This window comes from Nomascus leucogenys, chromosome 21 (genome assembly GCF_006542625.1).
Source record: "Nomascus leucogenys isolate Asia chromosome 21, Asia_NLE_v1, whole genome shotgun sequence".
In the NCBI taxonomy this organism is placed as follows: domain Eukaryota; kingdom Metazoa; phylum Chordata; class Mammalia; order Primates; family Hylobatidae; genus Nomascus; species Nomascus leucogenys.
This window is the reverse complement of record NC_044401.1, coordinates 71048615-71073929: the sequence shown is the minus strand read 5'-3', so window position 1 is coordinate 71073929 and position 25315 is coordinate 71048615. Positions and strand designations below refer to the sequence as shown.

The following is a 25315-nucleotide window of genomic DNA, read 5'->3' as shown; positions in this document are numbered from 1 at the left end:
TGACTCTTTACCTTTATTTGCCAGCTTCCAAAATAATGAGTTGGGTACTTTCAAGGGTGGTCAAAATGTATTTTGTCATTATGAACATACGCATTTAAATATAATTTATGTGTTTCAATCCATTAAAGTTATTTTCTGTTTTTTAAATTTTCTTTACTGATATTCAGATTGGCCCATTTTGGCGAGTGGGAGCCTCTTCAAGCCAGTTTCCAAGTCCTTGTGACATGATTTTAGTAGTATTTGTCAGCTTCCTTGCTACCAGTAATATCTGACAGCTTCCTTGCTCCCTGGGATAAAAAGATGCTCATCTTGTGCATTTACTACTCAAAACCTGGGCAGTGTCTGTTACTGCTTTTGGTTTCATTTAGAAAATTACACTATAAATTATGCATAATGAAAATACATATTTTAGGTATTACAGCCATGTTATCCACATCCCCACCAAGATATAAAACATTTCCAGAAAGCTACCTCTGCCAATCTTTCCCGACCTCCCCTAACAACCACTATTCAGATTTCTATCACAATAGATTAGTTTTTCCTGTCGTAGAACTTCTTACAAATTGAATTATAGAGTATGTATTTTTTAATACCTGGCTTCTTTTACTGAGCAAAATGTTTTCAATATTCATTCATGGTGTTGCATGTATTAGCAATTCTTTTTTTATCGCTTAGTAGTATCCATTGCATGAATATAGTATAGTTTATTTATCTCCTCTCTTGTTAATGGAAATTTGAGTTGTTCTCAGTTTGGGGGTATTAGAAGCTAATAAGCTATGAAGATTCTTTTACAAGCTGTGTGTGTGCATATTTTGTGTGTGCATGTGTGTGCATGCGTGTGCACATGCATATGTTTTCATTTCTCTTGAATAAATGTGCATGAATGAATGAAGCTAACAGATCATAGGATGAATGTATGTTTAACTGCCAAACAATTTCCTAAAAGGTCATACCATTTTACACTCCCAATACATGAGAGATCTGGTTATCCCACATCTTTGCCAAAATGTGGTATTATAGGTCTTCTTAATTGTAGTTATTTTAGTGACTGTGAAGTAGTAGAAGTATTTGTGACTTTTTTTTTGCACAGGTATAGGTTTAGGTGATAACTGTAGATTAATAATAGCAAGCACTTATATAGTACTTAATATGCGCCATACTCTGTTCCTGTTTATTATAAGTATAAACTCCACAATACCTTTGAGGTCGGGACGATTATTATTATCCCCATTTCACAGATGAGAAAGCTGAGGCATAGAGAGGTTAAATAACTTACATGAAATCACACCCTGGAAGTAGCAGATGAAGGCTTTGAACCTACGCAGTTTGGCTCCAAAGTTCAGGCTCTTGACTCGTGTGCTCTTCTGCCTCTCACAATTGTTAATTGGAATCCCTTCCAGTTCTCTAACATTTCACTGAGACACTGGTAAATATTTCTGTTTAAGGCAACTATCACGACGTCAGGAGCTCGAGACCAGCCTGACCAACATGGTAACACCCCATCTCTACTAAAAATACAAAATTAGCTGGGCATGGTGGCGCATGCCTGTAATCCCACCTACTCAGGAAGCTGAGGCAGGAGAATCGCTTGAAACTGGGAGGCGGAGGTTGCAGTGAACCGGGATCGTGCCACTGCACTCCAGCCTGGGTGACAGAGCGAGACTCAGTCTCAAAACAATAACAACAAAAAACCCCAATCCCCCCCAAAACAAACAAAAAACAAAAACAAACTATCACGTTAATTTAAAAATCCTATACTTTTTAAAATAAAGAACTGTGAATTTTAAACAATTTCCTTCTATTCCTGCCCATCTTATTCTGAACTTAAACATTTTCCTTATATCAGCACGTCTCCAATTTTTATTATATGTTTCCTAAAAAGATTTTATTTTTAATACTTTTGTTGTTGTTGGACAATTCTTCTGTAAGTCCTGATCTTCAAGTCCTGAGCTTGTATTGTATCAGAATGCTTTTTACAGTAAAAAAACAAACAAACGAAAAGTGAAAATAACTTTAATAACATGGATCTATATTCTCAGTATCTCCAGGTAGGGCAGTGCCAAGGTTGGTGAGGTCAGCAGATTAGCAATATCATAAAAGTCCCAGGCTTCTTCTATTTTTCCACCCAGCACATTCTTCTTAGGTAACATTCCCTCATGGTTGAAATATAGCTGTCATCCTTGAAGCTCTCACATCTCCACTCCAAAAAAAAGGATCACTTCTTTTTACCTTTTTTTTTTAATAGAGATGGGTCTTGCCATGTTGCCTGGGCTGGTCTTGAACTCCTGAGCTCAAGTGATCCTCCCATCTTGACCTCCAAAAGTGTTGGGATCATAGGCATGAGCCTCTGCACCTGGCCTCCATGCCTATTTTTTTTTTTTTTTTGAGACGGAGTCTTGCTCTGTTGCCCAGGCTGGAGTGCAGTGGTGCAATCTCTGCTCACTGCAAGCTCCGCCTCCCGGGTTCACGCCATTCTCCTGCCTCAGCCTCCCGAGTAGCTGGGAATACAGGCGCCTGCTACCATGCCCAGCTAATTTTTTGTATTTTTAGTAGGGACGGGGTTTCACCGTATTAGCCAGGATGGTCTCAATCTCTTGACCTCGTGATCCGCCCTCCTCGGCTTCCCAAAGTGCTGGGATTACAGGCGTGAGCCACCGTGCCCGGCCCAGCCATGCCTATTTTTAAGAATAGACAGCTTTTTAAGAAGTGGCTCCCTATTAACCAGAGCTGGGTCATATGTTTACCCTAAACCAATCCCTGGCAGAGGAATAAGGTCATCATGACTAGCTTCAACCGCAGCTTCAAAACCAGTGTACTGAGGCAACAGGTGTACTGAGCTATTGGTCTTTTCAGCCCTGGAGGCAGCCAGAGACACTTCGGTGAACACCTCCAGCCTGAGCAGCCTCTTCTATCTACTCCGGGTGCCACACAAACACTCTCATTTTCTGTGTATTCTATGACATGAGAGAAAGTAGGGAAGCACTGGGTTAGAGACCAATCAGTATCTCCCCCAGTTATACGGGCAAGGGGGCGATATTGATCCCTGAACCAAATAGGGCCTCTCAGGATGAAAGAAGCAAAGAATGGATGTTTAAATCAGGCTTGGAAAATGAACACAAAACAAGAGAACCCACAGGGAGCAAAGTGACAATTTATGTCAAGTGACTATCTTGCCTGTCCCACTCACCTCAGTTACTGCCTTGATGATTCTGACTTCCAAACATCCTGTCCTTTTAGCTCAAACTCAGAAGACAGGAACATGCAAGTTTAGCCAAGCTGAACCAGGGGACAGACAGAGGACAAGCTGGCCCCTTGGTGGCCATGGCAGGAAGCATGCACTGGGACCTGCCATTTTGCCATCTGCCTGGTGGGCACCTCCAGAAGGGAGACTGGGTGCTAACGGTATGCCAGTGGTGAGTGGGCAGCTAAAAAATATGACAAAAACATTCATTGGGAAACTTCTCGCAGCAATTCCAATTTGCCTCTGAGTCAGCCTGGCTCTGGTTAAAGTCTATACACAAACAAATCTGTGGGTCAATCCATCTTCACCCTCAGGGCACTATCTCCAGAATAACCATGGCATTAATGGGATCAGCAGTTTCAATCATCCCCTGAGTAATCAGTTCTGGTGCCTCCCCAAATGAGACAAATGACAGTTTCATGGTCGCTTGTGGCTATGAAATCTCATCGAGACAATTCAACTCTGGTTAAATTATATTTAAGTTAATAAATATGAATTTAGATGGCCAAAGAAGCTCAAAAACCCCTGGGCATCTTAGACGAAAAAGAAAAAATAAATGGTGCATCATTCTGTTCTCCTACCCCAAGCTTTCTCACTTGTTTTTTTAAAAAATAAATAAAGGCCTTGGTGATTCCTTCTCAGTTTATCTAAATGAAGTTTAGGCCATTTATAGAAGAGATAAAACAAAATTGCCGAAATTCACTAAACAGTAAAGGAGGAAACCACAATATGAAACCAAATAGTATAGTGATTATAAAAAGCAAAAACTATTCTCAGCCATTTCTAAAGCTTAAGATTTTAGTGCATAACAGAGAGGCTAGGTGAACATCTATCTTTATGACACTTGGGTTTTAACCAGCAATGCTCTATATAAACCTGTTTTAACTATACAAGGAAATTCCATATCACTGTGAGATGACAAATATTCTCTGGGAGACTAAAACCTACTCTCAAGTCTGGCTCTAAAATTGTTCTCAAACCAATTTATACTGTGACAAAATACAGTATGTGTTTCCCCCAATGTTATCAGGCAAGAACAACTCCAGTATTCCAAATATCATGGTCCTTAAGAAAGTTATGGAAATTGGACATCTCTACTAATAAATGAAGTAAAATAAAAACAAATAAAATGTACATTTTTTGGCCAGCAGACTGGTATAAATCAAAGTTGTTAGCTAGAATGTGGACAAGAACGATTCTTATTCACTTGGTAGTAGCATAAATAGATAAAACCTTTGTTTTTTTTTGTTTTTTTGTTTTTTTTTTGAGATGGAGTCTTGCTCTGTTGCCCAGGCTGGGGTACAGTGAAGCAATCTCGACTCACTGCAAACTCTGCCTCCTGAATTCAAGCAATTCTCCTGCCTTAGCCTCCGACTAGCTGGGATTACACGCGCATGTCACCAGGCCTGGCTAATTTTCGTATTTTTAGTAGACATGGGGCTTCACCATGTTGGCCAGGCTCGTCTTGAACTCTTGACTTCAAGTGATACACCCGCCTTGGCCTCCCAAAGTGCTGGGATTACAGGTGTGAGCCATGGCACTCAGCTGGTACAACCTTTTTGGAAAACCAAATTTCTTCCAAATTCCAGCAATATGATTTCAAAGTATTCATTTCACAGAAATTCTCCCACAAATGTTTTATGTATAAGAATGGTTACTGTAGCATTGCCTTAGTAAAAATTAGAAACAGGTCAAGCACGGTGGCTTATGCCTGTAATCCCAGCACTTTGAGAGGCTGAGGAGGGGGCAGATCATTTGAGGCCGGGAGTTTGAGATCAATCTGGCCAAGATGGAAAAACTCCATCTCTACTAAAAATACACACACACACACAAATTAGCTGGGCATGGTGGCACAGGCTTGTAATCCCAGCTACTTGGGAGGCTGAGGCACGAGAATTGTTTGAACCCAGGAGGCAGAGGTTGCAGTGGGCCGAGATTGCATCACTGCACTCCAACCAAGGCAACAGGGCGAGGCTCTGTCTCAAAAAAAAAAAAAAAAAAAAATTGAGAACAACTGAATGTCCATCAATAGGAGACTGACGTAATTATTAAAAATTAACTATGGTTCATTCATACCACTGGATATATAACACTTATTAAAAATAATGACATATATCAGTATATAAGACATGTAAGTAAATACATTTTAGAATAAATTATGTAGGGTGATCTCACTTCTGTAAAAATTTATATTACAATGATATGATCTATATGTCACTATATGTTTAGAAAATATCTGGCAAATATATGCCCTGTTAATAACCATTAAAGAAGCTTCATGTTCTAAGCCATGCATACCTCTAACAATTAAATTTATTAACATATGTTGCTTTAATGATAAGAACTCTATAGTTCTTAAAAGAGCACAAATATGACCTTTTATTCAATAGCATTCATATCAATAATAATTAATAGTCTTTGTATTTTTCTTGTTGTTTTGTTTTTTTTTTAGACAGGGTCTCACTCTGTTGCCCAGGCTGGAGTGCAGTGGGATGATCGCAGCACACTGCAGCCTCAGCCTCCTGGGCTCAAGTGATCCTCCCACCTCAGCCTCCCGAGTAGCTAGAACTACAGGTGATACCACTATGCCTGACTAATTTGTATTTTTTGTAGAGATGAAATTTTGCCATGTTGCCCAGGCTGGTCGTGAACTCCTGGACTCAAGTGATCCACCCATCTCAACCTCCCAAAGTGTTGGGTTTACAGGTATGAGCCACCGTGCCCAGTGAACAATCATTTTTAAATGGACATACTAGACAAACACTTGGAGACACTACTACCTTCTGGCACTGTGTGAATGGACACAAAGTTAGATTAAACAGATCTTTATCCTCCAGAAATGGTCTACACAAGAGCCTGGATTAAATGTTTTGAATAGGACATTTTACAAAATTGTAAAAACATTATAGATATTCTTGCTATAAAATATTTGATTTCAGAATAATATGAAAGTAAGAGAAGCAGAAACTTCTCCTTCATCCACTTACACTTCCCAGAGCTAAAAATTATTTATTAATAATTTGGGCTAAACGTGTCCAGCCCCATCCCTCCACATACACAAACACATACACACATTGCTTGCATATATCCATAACAATACACATACATACATATACACATACACACATCCCATATATTGTTTTGTACTTTGTTTTCATTTTTACCCAAAAAATATATCATTGACAACTATCTGGGCCAATTTTCAACTCCATTCTCTTTCCTGATCTCATAGAATGCCATAGTACCGAGGTACTATCATTTAATGAACTATTCTGTTTATTTTCACTGCTTTGCTAGTTGAAATATGAAAATATGAAAATCCTTGCACATGCGCCATTACACGAGAATGTCCTTAGGAGGACTTCCTGAAATGGAAATGCTTGGTCAAAGAGAACAAATATCTTACATTTTGACTGGAAACAACTAGACTGTCCTATAGAAAGGTTGCAACAATTTATCAGATCAATTATAATTTAATGCTTCTCCTTTAAAATATCCATTTCGTCTCATTCTTATTTTAGATAATTTCACCTATATGACATATATCAGTATGTAAAACATGTTACAGTCCCATTTCTGGGATGCTTTTCCCTTTCTCTTTTTTTATTTTACCTCTTTTAGTGGCCAAGGCCTTTTTCTAAACTGTAATTTATTGAATTCTTGTCATGTTCTAGGCATCAGTTTAAGCAGTCACACGGCACCCTCCCATTTAAACCTGACAACATCATGAGATATCATGTTCCCGTTTTACAGATGAGGAAACCGAGGCTCAAAGGGGTTGAGAAACATGCTCTGAGTTACCCAGCCAGTAAAGGACGTGGGCCAGCATTGGAACTCATACCATCTGACTCCAATATCCTTAGCTCCCACAGGATATGTGCAAATCACACAAAGGAAACAGATAAAGCTGTTCATCCCATTACAACATCTATTAGAACAGACTGATGACATTAGACAGCAGTAAATAATGAATGCAGCTGCAGTGGCTGAGGAAGGCACTATGGTTTCCCAGGCCATATCCTCTGTCTTTTTTCTCACAGATCCCTCAAGCCTGTGCCTACCCACCTTGTCGTTCTTGGACAGGTGCTTTGCATACTTCTTGAACAAATGCAATTGCCACATTTTGAGTATGTCTCACTCTTCTGCCTTATACTTGATACTCAGTCCTCCCCAGTGAAGTAGCCCATGGCATACTCCCACTTCACAGATGAGCCAGGCAAGCCAATAATGCAGGGGCTTCAGCACATAAGTGTCTGGAGTGCAGTGGTGCAATCACAGCTCACTGCAACCTCAACCTCCTGGGCTCAAGCAATCCTCCTGCCTCAGCCTCTTGAGTAGCTGGGACTATAGGTACACACCACCATATCTGGCTAATTTTCTTGGTATTTTTTGTAGAGATGAGGTTTCACCATGTTGCCCAGGCTGGTCTTGAACTCTTGGGCTCAAGCAATTCTCCCACCTCGGCCTCCCAAAGTGCTGGGACTAAAGGCATGAGCCACAGGGCCCAGCTTGTTTTCTTCTTTTTAATCAAAGGAAACAGATGAAGTTGTTTATCAAATTTTCATTTGCTAAACTTCGTCAAAATTAATAGTAATTTTCTAAAGAATACACCTATTATGGAGTCTAACCATATCATTTGCACTGATGGTTTCAGAGTCATACTATAAGTTTAGAAGTAATGTTGAAGGTTGGTGGAAAAAAAGCGACAGCTATCTTTAGTGGATATGTTGGCTCATGGTTTTACTTTCTGGAAAAACTTCAGATACGCAGTCCTATATATACATAAATACATACATGTATTTGTACATTTTTCATATGTCATACATTAAGTATCCACACGTATTTATTTCTCCATAGATTTAAGCATGACCTATTTAGCTCAGAGAAAAAACACAAAGAAAAGGCCAGGAGAAAAGAAAAAAGGGTAGAAAGAACATAATGAAATTTGATTTACTTAAAACACAATGCACAGATAAAAGTGTGGTGAATTTTTGTAACCTAATTTAGTATATGAGCCTGAAAAAAATCAAACAGATGCAACTGTGTGCTGAATAAAGGAGACTGTTAAGATTCTGGCACTAACATCTCAAGAAAAAAAAAGATTTTTGAAACTCAAGAGTTGGTTTCTGAAGTTTATTGGAGGAAAAACACATTCACTAAAAAAAAAAAAATCTCATTCCCAAAAAGAATTTGAGAGCAAAATCATATGAGCTCGGCTGGAACTATATCTGGCATCAATACCTAGAAAGTTCAAAATATAAAAACCCTAAGGAAGAAAGAGCTTCATAAATTTAAGTATGATTTGACAGTTAAGCTTCTTTGTATCCTGACCAAAATTGTTTCTAACTTAAACACTGAATTCATTTAAAAATTGGTAGTAGCCTATTTATTAAAAGAAAATGTACTTTCTCCTGACAAACATTTGGGAAATACCTGGTATGACTTTTTTCTTTAGCGATGATGATGAGAGATTCTGTCATTATTTGATGGTGCTAATTAGACATAAAAAAGCAGCTCTTGTAACTTAAAGAGTCAAATTCTCTCTATATTGTCTGTGCTTGCAGAATTTTGAAAAGCTTGAACATAGCCAAAGAGTTGGGGAAAGCAAGCTTTTAATTAAACACTAATAAAGGCCAGAAAAAATTTTGCTTTTGCTTCGGTTTTTTTTTTTTTTTTTTTTTTGCTCCTAAGAATCCAGGACAATCCAATTAGAAGGGCCGTTCACCATTTAACTCCAGTGGATGGGAAAGACCTGAGACAGGGTCAGAATGATTATAAAACGTACATAGAAATGCCAAAAAAAAGAGAGCAAACGGTCTGAAATGTCTGTCAGGAAAAACAGGGCACCTTCCAGAGCCCAACCACAGGGCCGGGTGCAGGAAATAGCGATCGCTTGACAGTCAGGGCTGACAAGAACTGCAGAAGCTGCCAAGTTCCCCGCCCTGGGCTGGGCACGGGTGGGTACTTGCAGCTGGCAGTACACACAAGCTGGTGTCCTTGAGGGAGCCCAGTGGCAGCAAGGTTAGAGGAAATAACCTACTCTGCTATCTAAAGCAATGCTTTTCTAATGAAATGGTCATTAGAGAAGCCAAACGAATGTATTCTCAATCAGCTTACGGTATTTTCAATAATGAAAAAGAATAAACCCACACATACAAATGTATTTCAACATACATGGCTTTTTCCCCACATGAGGTTTCTAAAGCTTCACGGAATGCAAACATTGCCTTTGGGCAGAGTTCTGCTAATGCTGCTTCCTCCTCCTCCAAATGCTTGGTGTCTTCTCATATCACATGCTGCCTCTACCCTTGCCCGGGTGCCCATCGTCTCTCAGCTGGAGATCGGAAATGGCCTCCTGACTGCTCTTACCCCTTTGAAGTCATTCTCCCCAGAGCGGCTGGAGCAAGCTTCTTAAAGTGTAAAGCAGATTCATTTGTTCATTTAATCAACAAGTATTTCTGAAGCACATTTTTGGTTCCAGGTGCTGTTCCAGGCACTGAGGATTCTAACAGTGAAGTCCCCTGTATGCCTTCAGCTATTAATAATGTTCTGGCAGGGGAAACGAGCATATCGACAAAGATATTCATCAAGTCAGGTGGCGTGGTGAAAAGGGTTACAGTGAAAAAATAAAGCAGGCTAAGACATGGTTGGGAGTCACCTCCCTGGTTGGGGTGACATTTGAAGAGAGACCTACAGGAAGTGATGGGGTAAGCATCGTGTAGACTTCTCAGGAATGAGATTCCAGGCAGAGAACATTCTGTGGGCTACAGCTCTGAGGCTGGAATGTGCTCGGCAGGTTTGAGGGACAGCAAGGAGGCCAGGGTTGCTGGAGAAGCGTTAAAGAGGGGAAGGGTGCTGGGAGTTAAGAGCAGAGTTTGGGTGTGTTTGCTGGAACTGAGGCAGGAGTTGGGAGGAGCCTAGGTAGAAGGAATACTGACCACACAGACACACAGGGGCCTTGGAGAGATAGCAAGGCCAGGTTGTTTCTCAGAGTTCGGAAGTCATTGAAGGGATCTGAACAGAAAAATCACATGGTCTGACTTACTTTGAACAAAATCCCACCGGACGCTGGGTTGAGAAAAGACTGTAGGGGCAGTTGGCATTTTCAGAGAGACCAGTTAGGAAGCTATTGCAACAAACCAGCTAAGAAATGAGTGTGGCTTGGCCCCAGGATCATGGTGATGAAGACGATGATAAGTGGATATATAGTTTGAAGGTAGAGCCAAAGGGATTTGCTGATGGGTTAGACGTAGAATGTAAGTGTTGAAAACTAGCCAAGGTTTTCATTTCAGCACCCGGAAGGGTGGAGTTGCCATTTACTGACAAATAGCCAGCTACAAAGTAAGCTCTGAGAGGGCAGAGCTTTTTGTTGGTTTCTTGCTGTATCTCCATTGCCTCGACCAGGCCTAGAATGCAATAGGCCCTATTGAATGCACAAGTTATTCCCACATTTGAAACATCTTCAATGGCTTCCCACCACACTTACTGCAAACTCTAGAACACCAGGGCACCGTGTGATCTAATCTCTGCTGCCTTGCCAAACCCACCTCTCATGACCTTAACATTTCTTGCAACACTTTGGCCACTCCACTCTGCTCTCCATTCCTACAACATCCTAAGGTCTTTCCTGCCTCAGTGTCTTTGCATCTGCCATTACCTCCACTTGGAATGCTGTTCTCCTTGGTCTGCACATGCCAAGCTCCTTCTCATCCTTTGAGTCTTGACATTAATAAAATCTCGGAAAGAAGCCTTTTGTCACATTTCTCCCCTGCTAGCTTCATCCAGTGGACTCTGAGCTCCACAACGGCAGGGCCTGCCTCTGTCTGTTATGCTGTTGTATCCCAAGTGCCCAGAAAAGTGCCTAGAAGGTAATAAATATTGCTCAATAAAAAGTGCTTTAATAAACAATGAGGCTGGACGTGGTGGCTCATGACTGTAATCCCAACACTTTGGGAGGCTGAGGTGGGCGGATCACCCGAGGTTAGGAGTTCGAGACCAGCCTGGCCAACACGGAGAAAGCCCGTCTCTGCTAAAAATACAAAAATTAGCTGGGCGTGGTGGCACACACCTGTAATCCCAGCTACTTGGGAGGCTGAGGCAGGAGAATCACCAGAACCTGGGAGGTGGAGGTTGCAGTGAGCTGAGATCATGCCATTGCTCTCCAGCCTGGGTAACAGAGCAGGACTCTGTCTCAAAAACAAACAAACAAACAAATAATGAATGACAATATCTGATAGAATGGTAGTTTAAATGATGATATCCAGTGTATATCATGGTCCACTCTTTTTAAGCATTATATATGTGTGTATATGTGTGTACGTACCTACACATATACATACAAAAATATTCATTTATTTTTCACTATTACCTTAGAAGGCAGGTATAATATTAATATCTCCAATTTAAAAATGAGGCACAGACATGGAGTAACTTGCCCAGGGTTATACACGTAATGGGTAGCAAAGCTGGGATTTGAACTCAGGCAGTGTGGTTCTAGTGTCTGTGCACTTAAACCCCTAAGATTTACAAGGATTCCCTTGTGCTGATGCGAACACCTCCATGATTTGACTTTAGGGATAACTGGGGTAAGAGGAGGAGAGAGGACGCTCAGCCAGGTGTCTGTAGATGTTTGCATGTTTGCAATTAGAAATTAACAACTTCACCAAAGACTTTTTCTTCTTTTGAAGTGGAAAGGCTACTTAAAGAAATCGACTAGGCAGTCTTACCGACCCTTTTTACTTTAGTTTAAAAGAGTTTATCAAATCTGGCTGTGGTTACAGAGTTTGGTAGAGGGAGCGATCAGAGACTAGGAGAGTGCTAGAAAGAAACGTAGTTAAACGTAGAAAAGGAAGAGGCTGACTTTAGGTAAGTGGCAAACTAAGTGCATCTCATTCAATGACTCAAGTGGATGAGATTAGGATTTAGACACATCTAAGCTCCAATCTTTGCTCACGAACAAATTAATTAACAACTGTGAACAATTTCTGTATTTGCCAAATGAGTTTAATTATACCTATTTAACATCATTAGAAGAATAAATAAAATGGTGAATACAAAATGCTCAGCACTGTGTCTGACATATAGAGAAATGTTTATTAAATAAATATAACTGGCCAGGCATGGTGGCTCATGCCTGTAATCCCAGCACTTTGAGAGGCTGAGGTGGGAGGATTGCTTCAGGGCAGGATTTCAAGACCAGCCTGGGCAATAACAAGATCCCGTCTAAAAAAAAAAAAAAATTGCTGGGTGTGATGGCGCACCTGGAGTCTTAGCTACTTGAGAGGCTAAGGCAAGGGGATCACTTGAACCCAGAAGCATAACACTGCAGTGAGCTATGATTGCACCAATGCACTCTAGTCTGAGACACAGAACAAGACCCTGTCAATCAATCAATCAATCAATCAATCGATCAAAAAATGCTTAAGATGAGCCAGGCAGCCTAGTGAAATCATTTAGATAAACTTGTTTTGTCCCCTCAACGACCCTGGTAGGTAGGCACTATTACTTCCTCATCTTACAGAAGATAAAATGAGGCACCAAGAAGTCAAGTAACTTGTCCATGTCACACACCTATTAAGTAGGATGTCTGGGCTTAAATCCTGGTCAGAGTTTGCACCCTAGCATGATAACTTTTGGCTTAGGATCAAGTCTTTGCCAGGGGTCCAAATTTTTTTTTTTTTTTTTTTTTTTTTTTTCTTGAGACGGAGTCTTGCTCTGTCACCCAGGCTGGAGTGCAGTGGCGCAATCTCGGCTCACTGCAAGCTCTGCCTCCCGGGTTCACGCCATTCTCCTGCCTCAGCCTCTCCGAGTAGCTGGGACTACAGGCGCCCGCCACCACGCCTGGCTAATTTTTTTGTATTTTTTAGTAGAGACCAGGTTTCACCGTGGTCTCGATCTCCTGACCTCGTGATCCGCCCGCCTCGGCCTCCCAAAGTGCTGGGATTACAAGCGTGAGCCACCGCACCCGGCCGGGGTCCAAATTTTTACATTTGAAGAGCTACTATTTCTCCATCAATGTTATCTTTAACCTTTATACCAAACTTAAAAGATCTTATTTTATCTTTTTATAGGTAAATAAACAGGCTTAGAAAGGGTAAGCAGCTTGGCTCAAGGTCATATAGCCGATAAGTGATGGAGATTTGATTTTTATCCTGGGTTCAGCTGTGTCTAGCCCATTCTATTTCCCTATTTTATCAAGGACCTTTTCTCTCTTAGGTAATAAGCATCTAATTGAATTTTAATGAGACAAACTAATTCCTGTAAAAATATTTGCTGGCTACACTACCCAAGGGTAGCATGATGCTTATAATAACCAGGTCTTCTTAGCAGTTGCAAATCTCAGGGTCAGATCAGAGGACAGCTTACACAGATGGGAAAGATAGCAGACATGGGGTCCTAGAGCCTTTGTGCATGAGGATATCGAGTTCTTAGTTCTATGGAGTGGGGGTCAGAGTTAGGAGGAAGAAAATTTAACAGTTTCCTGTCAGAGAGACAGAAATAAAGCAACTAAAAGTTGTGAGCATGTTTGCTTTTCTAGTATAAACCAGACAGTAGCATTAAGATGCTAGTGCTGCCTGATAAAATCCTGTGCCATAAAACCATGTGCCCACAGTGTGTCTACACAGTGGTCAGTGGGCCCCTTTCCTGGTGGCCATCCAGACTACAGTTCTTCATCTGGGTGGCGAGAGGAATGAGTCAAGGCTCCTGCAAACTTTAGAAGCTTCAAAGGTTAAGAAATTACGTGCATAAGAAATTACGAACAATGCATATGTGAAGATAAAATTGCCAGACATCCATCCAACCATTCGTCTGTCCATCCAATTGCCTACCCACCAACCCACCCACCCATCCAATCATCCATCCACCCACCCACCCACTTACCCATCCACCCACGCAAGCATCCATCTAACCAAACACCTACCTATCTATCCTAACTACCATTCATCCATCCAACACCCATCCGTCTAATAATCCACCCATCTATCCATTCATCCACCCACCCACCCACTTGCCTGTCCACCCATCCATCCATTTATCCATCCACCCCATCCCATCCATCCATCCATCCATCCATCCTTCCATCCATCCAATCATCTGTTTAACCAAGCACCCATCTATTGGTCCATCCATATAACATCTGATAGTGTTTTTAGTGCTTTTAAATATTAATACATTTAACTTTTGTAACCATCCCAAGAAAATAACTCTTTGATGTAGGTACTATAATTGTCCACATTTTACAGCAGAAAAAAAAAAATGGAGCTTTGGAGAACTCACATAACCAGTAAAAGGTGAGTTAGGATTTGAATTCAGGCGGTCTGAGTTCATAGACTTCATCTTTAAGCAGTAGGCTGTTTCCACCCAGTATTTTTTGAGTGAATGAACAAATGAACAAACGAAAAAATTGTATCTTTATGTGTCATTTCTCTTAAAATAAAGCATCAAATTTGTGGCCAGAGGCTGAGTGTTAGAGTCAGCTAGCATGCTATTCAAATCCCAACACTGTGACTTATTACCTATTATAATAAGTATATAAAATCAATAAAATGGGGTTCATAATATCATATTGAAGAGGAGAAAGGCACAACATCTAATACAGTGTGTGAAATCTAGCAACTCTGCTTTTCAGTATACACCATACAGAAAGTCTTGCTCATATGCACAAGGAGACAAGTAAAAAAATTTTCACTGTACTGTTATTTGGAAATAACTTATGTCTACCAACAAGAGATTGATATATTCATGCAATGGGATATAGGGATTAAAAATGAATTTAGAGATGAATCCCAAAAACTTACTGAAAGAAAAATAAAAGCAGCAGAATGATGCATACATATATAAGTTTTACAGACACAAAAAGTAATATATATTGTTTATAGATACAAACAGATGTGACATAATTATAAAAACATGCCTGGGAATAAAAAACTTCAGGGCAAGATTTTCTAGGGAGTGGGAAGAGGTACAAAGGAGGTTTCAACTGATTCAATATAATTTTATTATATTACAAAAAAGTATCCAAAACAAACATGACAGATTATTAGTAACATGCCTTAAACAGTGCTGGGAGCACAGATTTTTCCTTGCATTATCTTTTATATTTCTGTATATTGAAATAAGCCCTTAAGTTTTTTCTTCTTAAAGGTAGTACATGCAAAGTGCCAAGCATAAGTCCTAGCATATACAAAGGCCTAGCATATAGCAGCTGCTTAATATCTAGTAGCTGTTAGTCAAGTCAAGACAGCAAGGTTACATAAAAGTACCAGTTAAAGGGAAAACAGCTATTTAAGCAAAAAGCCTTACCTAAACACACACACAAAATTTAAGAGACAAAAAAAATGACTAAAAAGGACATTAGGGGAAAATGGAACTATTTAATTTACTATATTTGCTAGCATTTTTTATAGCAAAAGTTTATTTCAAGGATGCCAGAATGTATATCTGTTATGTATGTACATATATACACACTATATCTAATTACATATGGGTGTTAATTTTAATTTTTTTCATGAGAGCTTAATTTCCATCTGCTTTCCATGTCTTAAGTCATATGGTCTTGTTCATAAAATTTAGAACTGCAGATCTGATTCCTCATTTGAGTCATTCAAACTTTTCCACAACAACAAACTGGGACATCAAAAATATAATGTTCAGAATAAACATAAGTAGGGGATGAATGAGAAAGTTATTTTATGCTACAAGCTCCACCAAGAAAAGATGGAATGTGAAAAACAAACACTCATTTGAAGAGTCCGGAGAGTCCATTCCTGATGCTTTTCAAGCTGTGCAACAAAGGTTCAAAAATGCTTTTCAAAGAACCTGGGACTAATTTTGTTGAGTTTAGGTGACATGTTTCTTTTAGAAATTGCTGTCAGGTGATGGGCTAAAAACTTAAGATAAAAAAATTAAAAATTATTTTTTGGGTACCTTAGCATCTTAGTTCCCTGCCATAAAATCTTTGGTTACCAGAAAAAGTAGGAGATTAATTTTCTCAGTGATAAATGGACTCATTTCATTTATCACCCAAATTTTCTCTCCTTTCTGTATGTGTTAATCACTGCTATAATGGTAAGTAGCTGAGTCTGTTGTGGTCCAATCCCTTGAAAAAAGTGTGGCAACCAGTCAGGAGACCTGTCTGAAGGCTGGCTGTGTTTTAAAGCTAGATTCTACATCCTCACGCCAAGGCAATCTCACTCTCCACTTTCTTCCTGCTGGCCTTGCTTCAGTGCAGGCTTTAGTCCTAGCACCTGTTGGGGAGGCACCCGTAGAAGGTGCTTGATGTGTTGCCCAAACTTTTCTCCTCAGCTGTTGGGAGTGTTGTGAGCCAACAGCTCTCAGCCCCCTCTGGAAATTGCAGTCCCTTAAAGAGAGCTGCCTCCTCCAAGGTCATCCTATCCCCCTTTTCAAGGGTAGCCCATCTCCAATAATGGGTTAATGACGGTGGGGAGAAGACCTACCCCTCTCGTAACAACCTGGGACAATTCTCAGCTTCAGAGCTACCTGGGAGGTCAGCTGCAGTTTTTGTTGAGCCTGAATTCTAGTTCAACTTTTCCCTCTGCTTAATCTGCTTAATCCTACTTCTTCTTCTTTTTTTTTTTTTTGGAAACAGAGTCTCACTCTGTTGCACAGGCTGGAGTGCAATGATGTGATCTCTGCTCATTGCAACCTCTGCCTCCCAGGTTTAAGCGATGCTCCTGCCTCAGCGTCCTGAGTAGCTGGGACTACAGGTGTGTGCCACCATACCTGGCTAATTTTTTTTTTTTTTTGTATTTTTAGTAGAGATGGGGTTTTGCGATGTTGGCCAGCTGGTTTCGAACTCCTGGCCTCAAGTGATCTGCCCACCTTGGCCTCCCAGGGAGCTGGGATTACAGGCTTCAGTCACCAATCCTACTTCTTTTTTATTCCCTTCTCCAGGTGCAGGTCTTCAGAGGGCTCTCTAATAAACTTCCTGCTTGTTAATCTCCATTTCAGAGTCTGCTACCTAAGGAACCAAATCTGCGTCAGCATTTACGCTGTTCTGTGGCAAGGCAGAACTGGTTTGCCTGGCCCCTTTGGTTGGGTGGGTATGTGACCAGTTCCGCCAATGACTGAGAAGTGACATGAGCCACTTAGAAGCCAAGCATTTAACTGCTAGGACTAGACTCTGAAGAGCTCTTCACCTTCTATCATGGCACCTGGCAACGTTTAGGAACATTCTGTGGGTCTGAATGACAGTAATCAACCAAGCTTCCAACCAACCAGTGATTGGATAGGTAGTATAAGCAAAAGTAGAGGAAATTACTGCTTTAAGCCACCAGGATCCTGGGGCTGTTTGTTGCCATGGCTAACCTCATCTATGCTGACTCATACACTGACATCACTACAACAGCCTCCGAGCTGCCCTTGCCTTACTGCTTCCCTATGCAACACTTCCCAAATCTATCTGCCTCACGGCTACCAGTGGTATTTCTAAATCAACTCCTTCCTTCCCCACAAAGATCTCCCCATAAACATCAAAATTCTAAAGTACAGGGTCATTCAAGTTCAGGCATTATTCTCAATCAAAATCTCTTTGTCTTTGTCTCTCTACTCATCAAGGTTAAAAAAAAAAAAACAAAAAACCCCCTTTATAATCCCCAACAAAAGCCATGTTCCATGCCTGAAATACCCTTCTACCTTCCTCCTGCTTGTCCTTCAAAGAAAGGCTTAAGACTCACTCCCTCCAGGAAGCTTCCTTGGTCCTTCCATTTTCCGTTATTCCTGTCTGGTTTAGACTCCCTCCGCTGATCATCTAAAAAGCCAAAGCCCTTTCATAGACCTTGGTTTCCTTAACTGTCTCCCTTACATGAAAATACATGTTCTGAAGGCAAGACAAAAGTCTATTTTGATTTTGTGTTTCTAACACCTTGGCATAGGAACTGAGACTTGGTGAGCCCTTGATAATTATTTTAGGTATGAATGAATGAACAAATGAATAAATCAATCAATGACTCCAATCATTATATTTTACAGAGAAGGACCTAGTAAAGGTAAACTGAGCACTCATCCTGAACATTTATTTTTTAATTTCTAAGTAATTATAATTTTTTTTTTTGAGACAGGGTCTCACTCTGTTGCCCAGGCTGAAGTGCGGTGGCACAATCTCAGCTCACTGCAGCCTTAGCCTCCCAGGTTCAAGCATTCCTCCTGCCTCAACCACCTAAGTAGCTGGGGCTACAGCCACACACCACCACACCCAGCTAATTTTTGTATTTTTTGTACAGGTGGGGTTTCACCATGTTGCCCAGGCTGGTCTCAAACTCCTGGGCTCAAGTGACCTGCCCGCCTTGGCCTCCCAAATGCTGGGATCACAGGCATGAGGTGCCACACCCAGCCACGACTAGGTTTTTGATGAGAAAAATTTTCCACATTCCTTGAAGTTCTGTTTTTCTGTGGTAGAATTCTGGACTTTTTTCCTCTAATATTCTCCACCATTTTTTTCTTGTCTGGGGATTGGCAAACTTTTTCTGTAAAGGGTTGGATAGTAAATATTTTCAGCTTTGTGGGCAATAGTTCTTGTATCAGCTACTGAACTTTAAGTAGTTCAGACACAACTGCTCAATCTTGCCATTACAGTGTGAAAGCAGCTGTAGACAACACGTAATGGATGAGCCTGGCTGTGAGCCAACAAAACTTTATTTACAAAAACAAGAGGCAGGCCAGACTTTGCCCACAAGCCATAGTTTGCTGACTCCCTTTCTAGTCCAACTAATTTAGAAGACTGTGGAGAGTGAAGGGTGAGAGCAAGCAAACTGTATACAGTATGAAATGTACAAGGGCTCAATAGGGAATTGTCCTTTGGAGGACTTGGTCTTTGCCCACCAATGTGGTGAGATCCAGAGTTCAGGCATTACCAGTTTGTGGATCACTGGAGTCGGATATAGCAAGATTGTCTCTTCAGAGACCCTAGTGGGAGATGGCTGTGACCTTCTAGATTTTAACTGTGGGCTTAGCTAAAAGAGGATGTGCTCTACTGTGTGGAACACAGTCCAAACACCCAGGGTCCACCCCACACCCCTGCTGTGGGAAATTTCACAGTCTCTTTTACTGAGCATCCTCAGGAAACATGTAAAAATGGGAATGTAGTCTCACCAAGGCCGGGTGAGACTAGTTCCTCTAGTCTCACCTATAAAAGCAATAGTAATGCCCCTAGCTACCCTCTATCAAGTACCTCCTCTGAGTTCAGTATTAAATCCCTTACATAAACAAGAGCTAACATTTATTGAGCATTTGATTGTGCCAGGAAAAGTGCTAAGTGATATATATGTTCTGTCATGAATTTCTCACCCTATTTCATAATGCGGCTACTTCTGTTCCCCCACTCTTACCCAGGAGGAAATGAAGCTCAGAGAGGGAAAGCAATTTGTCCGAGGTCAAATTTGCTCAAGTTGAGCCTGCAGACTCTGCCGTGTTCTGTGTTGTATGCCACCCCCTCAGGGACAGCTACCTGCCTCAGGAGAGCTGACCCAGCCTCTTACTGGTCACTTAAATATCCCGGATTCTGTGCAAGTTGCCTCCTGTTGGAGGCAATGACTCCCTTCAGGGTTTGCAAGAAATTCTACCTTTGGGACACTGGAGAGAAGGGGAAAATCTAATCCCAAGGAATAAACTGAGGGTTTTGTTAGAACATGCCGCACTTAATAAAAAGCAAAGGGTGTTGATTATTTTTTTCTGTAATATTCTGTCATCATTTTCCACCTAAGTTGTTTGTGAAACCTAATTAATTGCTATAACAAAACCCATCCAGGCAAGATATAAGGAGGATAGGGATATGGCTGATGAATCAGCTTTTAGCATTTAGCTTAAAGTGAAGGTGAATGCTCATGTCTGCTACTTTGGCCAAATTCAAGGCTTCACTCATAAAGTAAGTCTTTGTTCAAGGCAGCCTCAATGCAGCCTGAGCCTGCTTTTTATTTAGTCTCATTACTACAGAAAGGCCTTATAGCTAGTGTCTTAATTATTCATGGTTTGTTGGCAAATTGAGTCACTTGCTTCTCCAATATCTAGAAATGGAGGAAGTGTTCAATTCCAAAGAAATTATGCCTTCCTAGCTTTGCTAGCCTGACAATAATGTTGTTGGCAAATACCTTATGAATAGGTGGGAGATCTTATTTCACTTATAGTATATGAATAAAAAGAACACCCCCAGGAGACTGCCAGGTATTTCATGTAATGGATACCTCCCTTCCCACCCTATTTCTCTCTAGAGTGATTAAGCTTTGGCTTTCCTTACAAACAAGACTATTCAGACTAGAAGCAAGCAAAATGACACCTTTTTATCAACAAGATGATATAAAATTTGGTTCAGTAAAATATGTAACTCCCTGGTGTGTGTGTGTTTCTAGTCCATATGCCTGAAAGCTGAGCAGTGCAGTGGAACAATCCCCTCTCTGATTCAGAATTCACAATTATGGGATAGCAAAGGGGTATTCTTATGATAAGCCCCTTAACTCAAATTTGTACGGCAAAATACCTACAAAGGTATTTGAGCATTAATTTTTGTACTTATCTTGAAAAATAGCTAACATTTTTATGTAAAGAGCACTAGATTTGATATTCTAATGATGCAGTGGACATTGTTGCTTGCATTTCAGCCAAACATTCTGCCTTTCCTCCCGGGCATTTCTGTGGTCTGAGTAGGGCCAATCTCACTCCTAGGTTCGGAAATGGGTCCCTTCCCCCTCTAGCCTTAGCAAATCAATGCAATCCAGTGTTTCTTAACCTTTTAATTCATTGTTATCTGCTTAAGGAGCCTTTTTAGATTTTTGTTTGTTTGTCACCCCTCCTATTTTATTTTGTTTCATTTATTTATTTTGAGACAGAGTCTCACTCTGTTGCCCAGGTTGGAGTGCAGTGCTGTGATCATGGCTTGCTGCAACCTCCATCTCCCAGGTTTAAGTGATTCTCATGCCTCAGCCTCCCGAGTAGCTAGGATTACAGGCATGTGCCACCATGCCTGGCTAATTTTTGTATTTTTAGTAGAGATGGCGTTTTGCCATGTTGGCCAGGCTGGTCTCAAACTCGTGAGCTCAAGTGATCCACTCGCCTCAGCCTCCCAAAGTGCTGGGATTACAGGCATGAATCACCACACCCAGCTACTTTTTGTATTTTTAGTAGAGACGGGGTCTCGCCATGTTGGCCACGCTGGTCTTGAACTCCTGACCTCAAGTGATCTGCTCACCTTGGTCTCCCAAAGTGCTGAGATTAGAGGTGTGAGCCACCGCACCCAGCCCAATCCCTACCATTTTAATGTCACAGATATGCTGTATTTCTGTTTATATATTGCATGTATATTTGTGCTTTATAAATAAAAGTAGTGAATTTTTTTCCCACTCCCCTCCTCCAAAATAATTTTTGCCTCCTTTGGGCCATTTCACTCTCATTGAGAATGCATAAATTCTCATCCCATACTCTGTGCCAATCAGTGCATGGCATCAGGAGTGGCTACAGACCCTAAATTGGAGTTCCAGCATGTAAACTGGGACTTTTTTTTTTTTTTTTTGACAGTTGGAGGATATGAGAAATTCTTTCTTTCTGGGTGTGTGGATATAAGGCCTGAAACTGCTGTGATTATCTGCTATTGCGAGGGAAGAAACCAGCTGAAGATAAAGCCAACACATGAGCAGGACCAGGACTGAAATCATGGTACCCTGATCAAACAATACCTTAAGTTCATTCCACTGCTAGACTTTTCAGCTGTGACAAAAGTCATTTCTTCTTACTCTGTAGGCAAGTTTGAATTGGGTTTTCTATTATAATAAAAAAAATCCTGATAGAAAAGATGACATTTATTGGATGTTTTCTAAACTCCAGGCAGCATGCTAAATATCTTACGTGTCAATTAATTCTTTCATCAACCTGTGATTAGTACTATTAATTTCCCATTTTATAAATGATGAAGCTGAAGTATAGTAAGATTAACTTACCCATGGTCATACATAGGCAAAGACTGGATTAACTCCCTTGTCTATTTAACTTGCAGTTACTGTCTTTTAGTTCCATACAGTTGTCACTACTTTTTCACTTAATATTTGAAAAGCATTAAAAAATGATCTTTCTTTGCAAAGGATTATGTTGCACAATTAAGAATATTCAAAGGCTGAAAATATTTTTGAAAATCTTATTTTTGCAAAAGCACAGGAAGTATTAAACTTAGAGATCATTTTCTTCCGATTCTGCATTCATAAAAGCCTTTGTTATTCATTTTCATTGATACATATTAGATGTACATGTTTTGGGGGTACATGTGATAATGTGACACATTCATATAATCAAAGCAGGGTAACTGGGGTAGCCAATACTTTAAATATTTTAATTAATTAATTTTTTAGAGGAAGTCTCCCTCTGTCACTTAGGCTGAAGTGCAGTGGGGTAATTATGGCTCACTGCAGCCTTGAACTCCTGGGCTCAAGTGATCCTCCTGCCTCAACCTCTTGAGCAGAGGGAACTACAGGTGCATGCCACTATACCTGGCTGATTTTTAAATTTTTTGAAGGGATGGGGTCTCACTATGTTGCTCAGACTGGTCTTGAACTCAAGTGATCCTCTCACTTCAGCCTCCCAAAATGTTGGGATTACAGGCATGAGCCATGGTGCCCAACCATTATCTTTTCTTTATGCTAGAAACATTCAAATTATTCTCTTCTTGTTATTTTGAAATGTACAACTGATTAATGTTAAAAATAAGGAGTGGGGACTTATTATTTTTTCTTTTTTTTTAAGAGATGGGTCTCACTATGTTGCCCAGGCTGGCCTCAAACTCCTGGGCTCAAGGGATCTTCCTGCCTCAGCCTTCTGAGTAGCTGGGATTACAGACGCACAGCCCACTGCCTTACTACCAACATTATTTTAGATGTTCTTATCAATTATCATATGGTATTGGCTCAGTCACCATCCATTTTAGAGAAAAGAAAAAATATATATATTTTAGTAGCTCAGTCTCTCAAATTGCTATTGCGCTTAAAAATTATCAGTCAACCTTGTAAAGAACCCATAAGGTCTCAGGTTTCTGGAATCTTTACTTTTGAATTGGTCAGTAACAGTATTAGAGATAAGCCATAAATCCTCTGAATCCTTGGGGAGTGAGGCACAGAGTCACTCTGGTTGGCTACAATATTTGCGTTCCCTTTTTGAAAGTTTCTCAAACATTAAAAAGAAAAACCAAAATTACACAAGGGGCACTTATTCTACAGACCAAACTGAACAGGGATTTCCCAAGAGAGGAAAAAAAAGCCTTGAAAGACAGACACACTTCTGGCTCCAAAAAGCCAGGGAGCTACGTAATGTGGCCAGATGGGATGTATCCACAATTCTCTAATACTCTCAAACTCCCACATGCTGCCCTGGTTCCCAACCTGCCTTTCAGATTGCATTTCAAAATGCAAGATATCACAGATATGTTATACGAAGCAGAAGCAGTGAAAGCACAAGTTCAAATGTTCCTCATATTTTAACAAGGATGACAAGGGGACACTGACTCTTTAGACTTCCATAGGCTAACCTTAGGTGCTGGCCTTTTCATTTTGCCTGATTGATGGAAGACTACGGTTTGTCAAAATCAAATGCTTGATCATGTATGAGACACAATATAATGAGATATAAATTCTAGACGTATTAGGAACAGTGTCAACTGGGGGGAATCCAGGAAATGCAACAAATCTATTCCACATCACAGGAAAGAAAATAAGATATTATGTTTCCACAGTAAACACCAAGTATATTTCTAATTAAACAATGCAGATTTTTAAAAATCTCAAATATATTAACAACCAAAGCACAGAACTTTTAAATTCATAAATTACTGTTTAAAAAAAAATCCAGGCAAACTGCAGTCCCAGAGAGGATGAACGGTCTCCTAATTGAGCAAAGTTGCTGCATTTTTTGCCTGCAGGACGGGACCGAGCAGAGAAATAAAGGGGCTGTGTTGTGTGACAGGGAGTAAATCCTAACATAAGCATTCCAACGTGTAGCAGGGCCACCCCTCCCTTCCCCAGCCTATCACCCTCCTGCAAAGTGTTCACAATTTGCTGTCCTTCCTTCCAAAAGCCAGTAGACACAGAATCAGCTTTTCCTGGCTCTGCCTTACAAGTTGGGGCTGCCTGAAGGAAAACTGAAAATCCAAAGGAAGGATGCAAATCCACCAAGGCCCCCTTTGCCAGCAAATTGGTGTGAAACCGTTGCTTCAGAAGCAGCCACTCCCACCCCCAACGAAATTAAAAAGAAGGACTCATTTGAATGTCTAAGTGGCTTTCTGCAGACCCTCTGCTGCAAAGCAACAGCCTCCCTAGCCAAGCGCCAGCCAGTACACCATCACTCTGTAACAGATATCTGCAAACGCTGGGACTATCTCGCAAGTGCCCCCCATGCCCGATTTAAAAAATTCACAAGCTCTGTCAAGCAATAGTACCTAGAGCTGCTGAGCGTTTGACCCAAGGGCCAAGCAATCTGCTAGGAGTTTAAGAAGAGCTGGGGGGAATAAAATCATACAGGTGGAGCCGGCTTCCCATGAGTGCCGGGCATCCTGCTGGGGCCCTCAGGTGCCGCTCGCCCTGGCTCACCTGGTACACGTCCTGCAGCCCGCACCACGTCCGCAGCACCTGGTGGCAAGCCCGCAGCCTCTCCGTGTACCATCTCCGCAGCGTGGACACGGTCAAGTTCCATACGAAGCGGCTGCCGCTGAACAGCAGGTCCTCCACGCCACACATGAACACCGAAGCCATGCCTCCTCCTTCGCTCCGAACCCGGGGGTCCCGACTCTCGTAGGTGCAGCCCCGACCCCAGCGGCCCGCCCGCCTGGGCTCCCGACGCCGGCTTCTGCTGGCAGCCGGCGGGTCAAGCCTGCCACCAAACTCGTCTTTCACCGTGCGTCCTGGCCAGGCTCCGGCGGCATGCCCTGGGATTGGGTGCCCGCCAGCCAACGGCTGCGACTGGCACACAGAAGCCCAGTGTCCACCCCCGCCCGCTCGCAGCGCCGAGCAAGCTGTGCTAAGCTCCACCAAGCTGGCCCTCGGCGCTCCCGGGGCACGGGAAGCCCTGGCCGGCGAGGACTCCCCCTGG

General features: G+C 41.4%; 1 protein-coding gene across 1 annotated transcript in view; it reads right to left on the bottom strand.

Annotated features, from left to right (window-relative positions):
- Nucleotides 1–25072, bottom strand: part of FRMD4B (FERM domain containing 4B) — a 216578-nt gene extending 191506 nt beyond the window's left edge. Inside the window, exon 1 of the mRNA XM_003264875.4 lies at nt 24817–25072. Coding sequence (XP_003264923.2) covers nt 24817–24978 — 162 coding nt within the window. The 5' untranslated portion in view covers nt 24979–25072. The remainder of the gene's footprint in view (nt 1–24816) is intronic.
- Nucleotides 25073–25315: the final 243 nt, after the last annotated feature.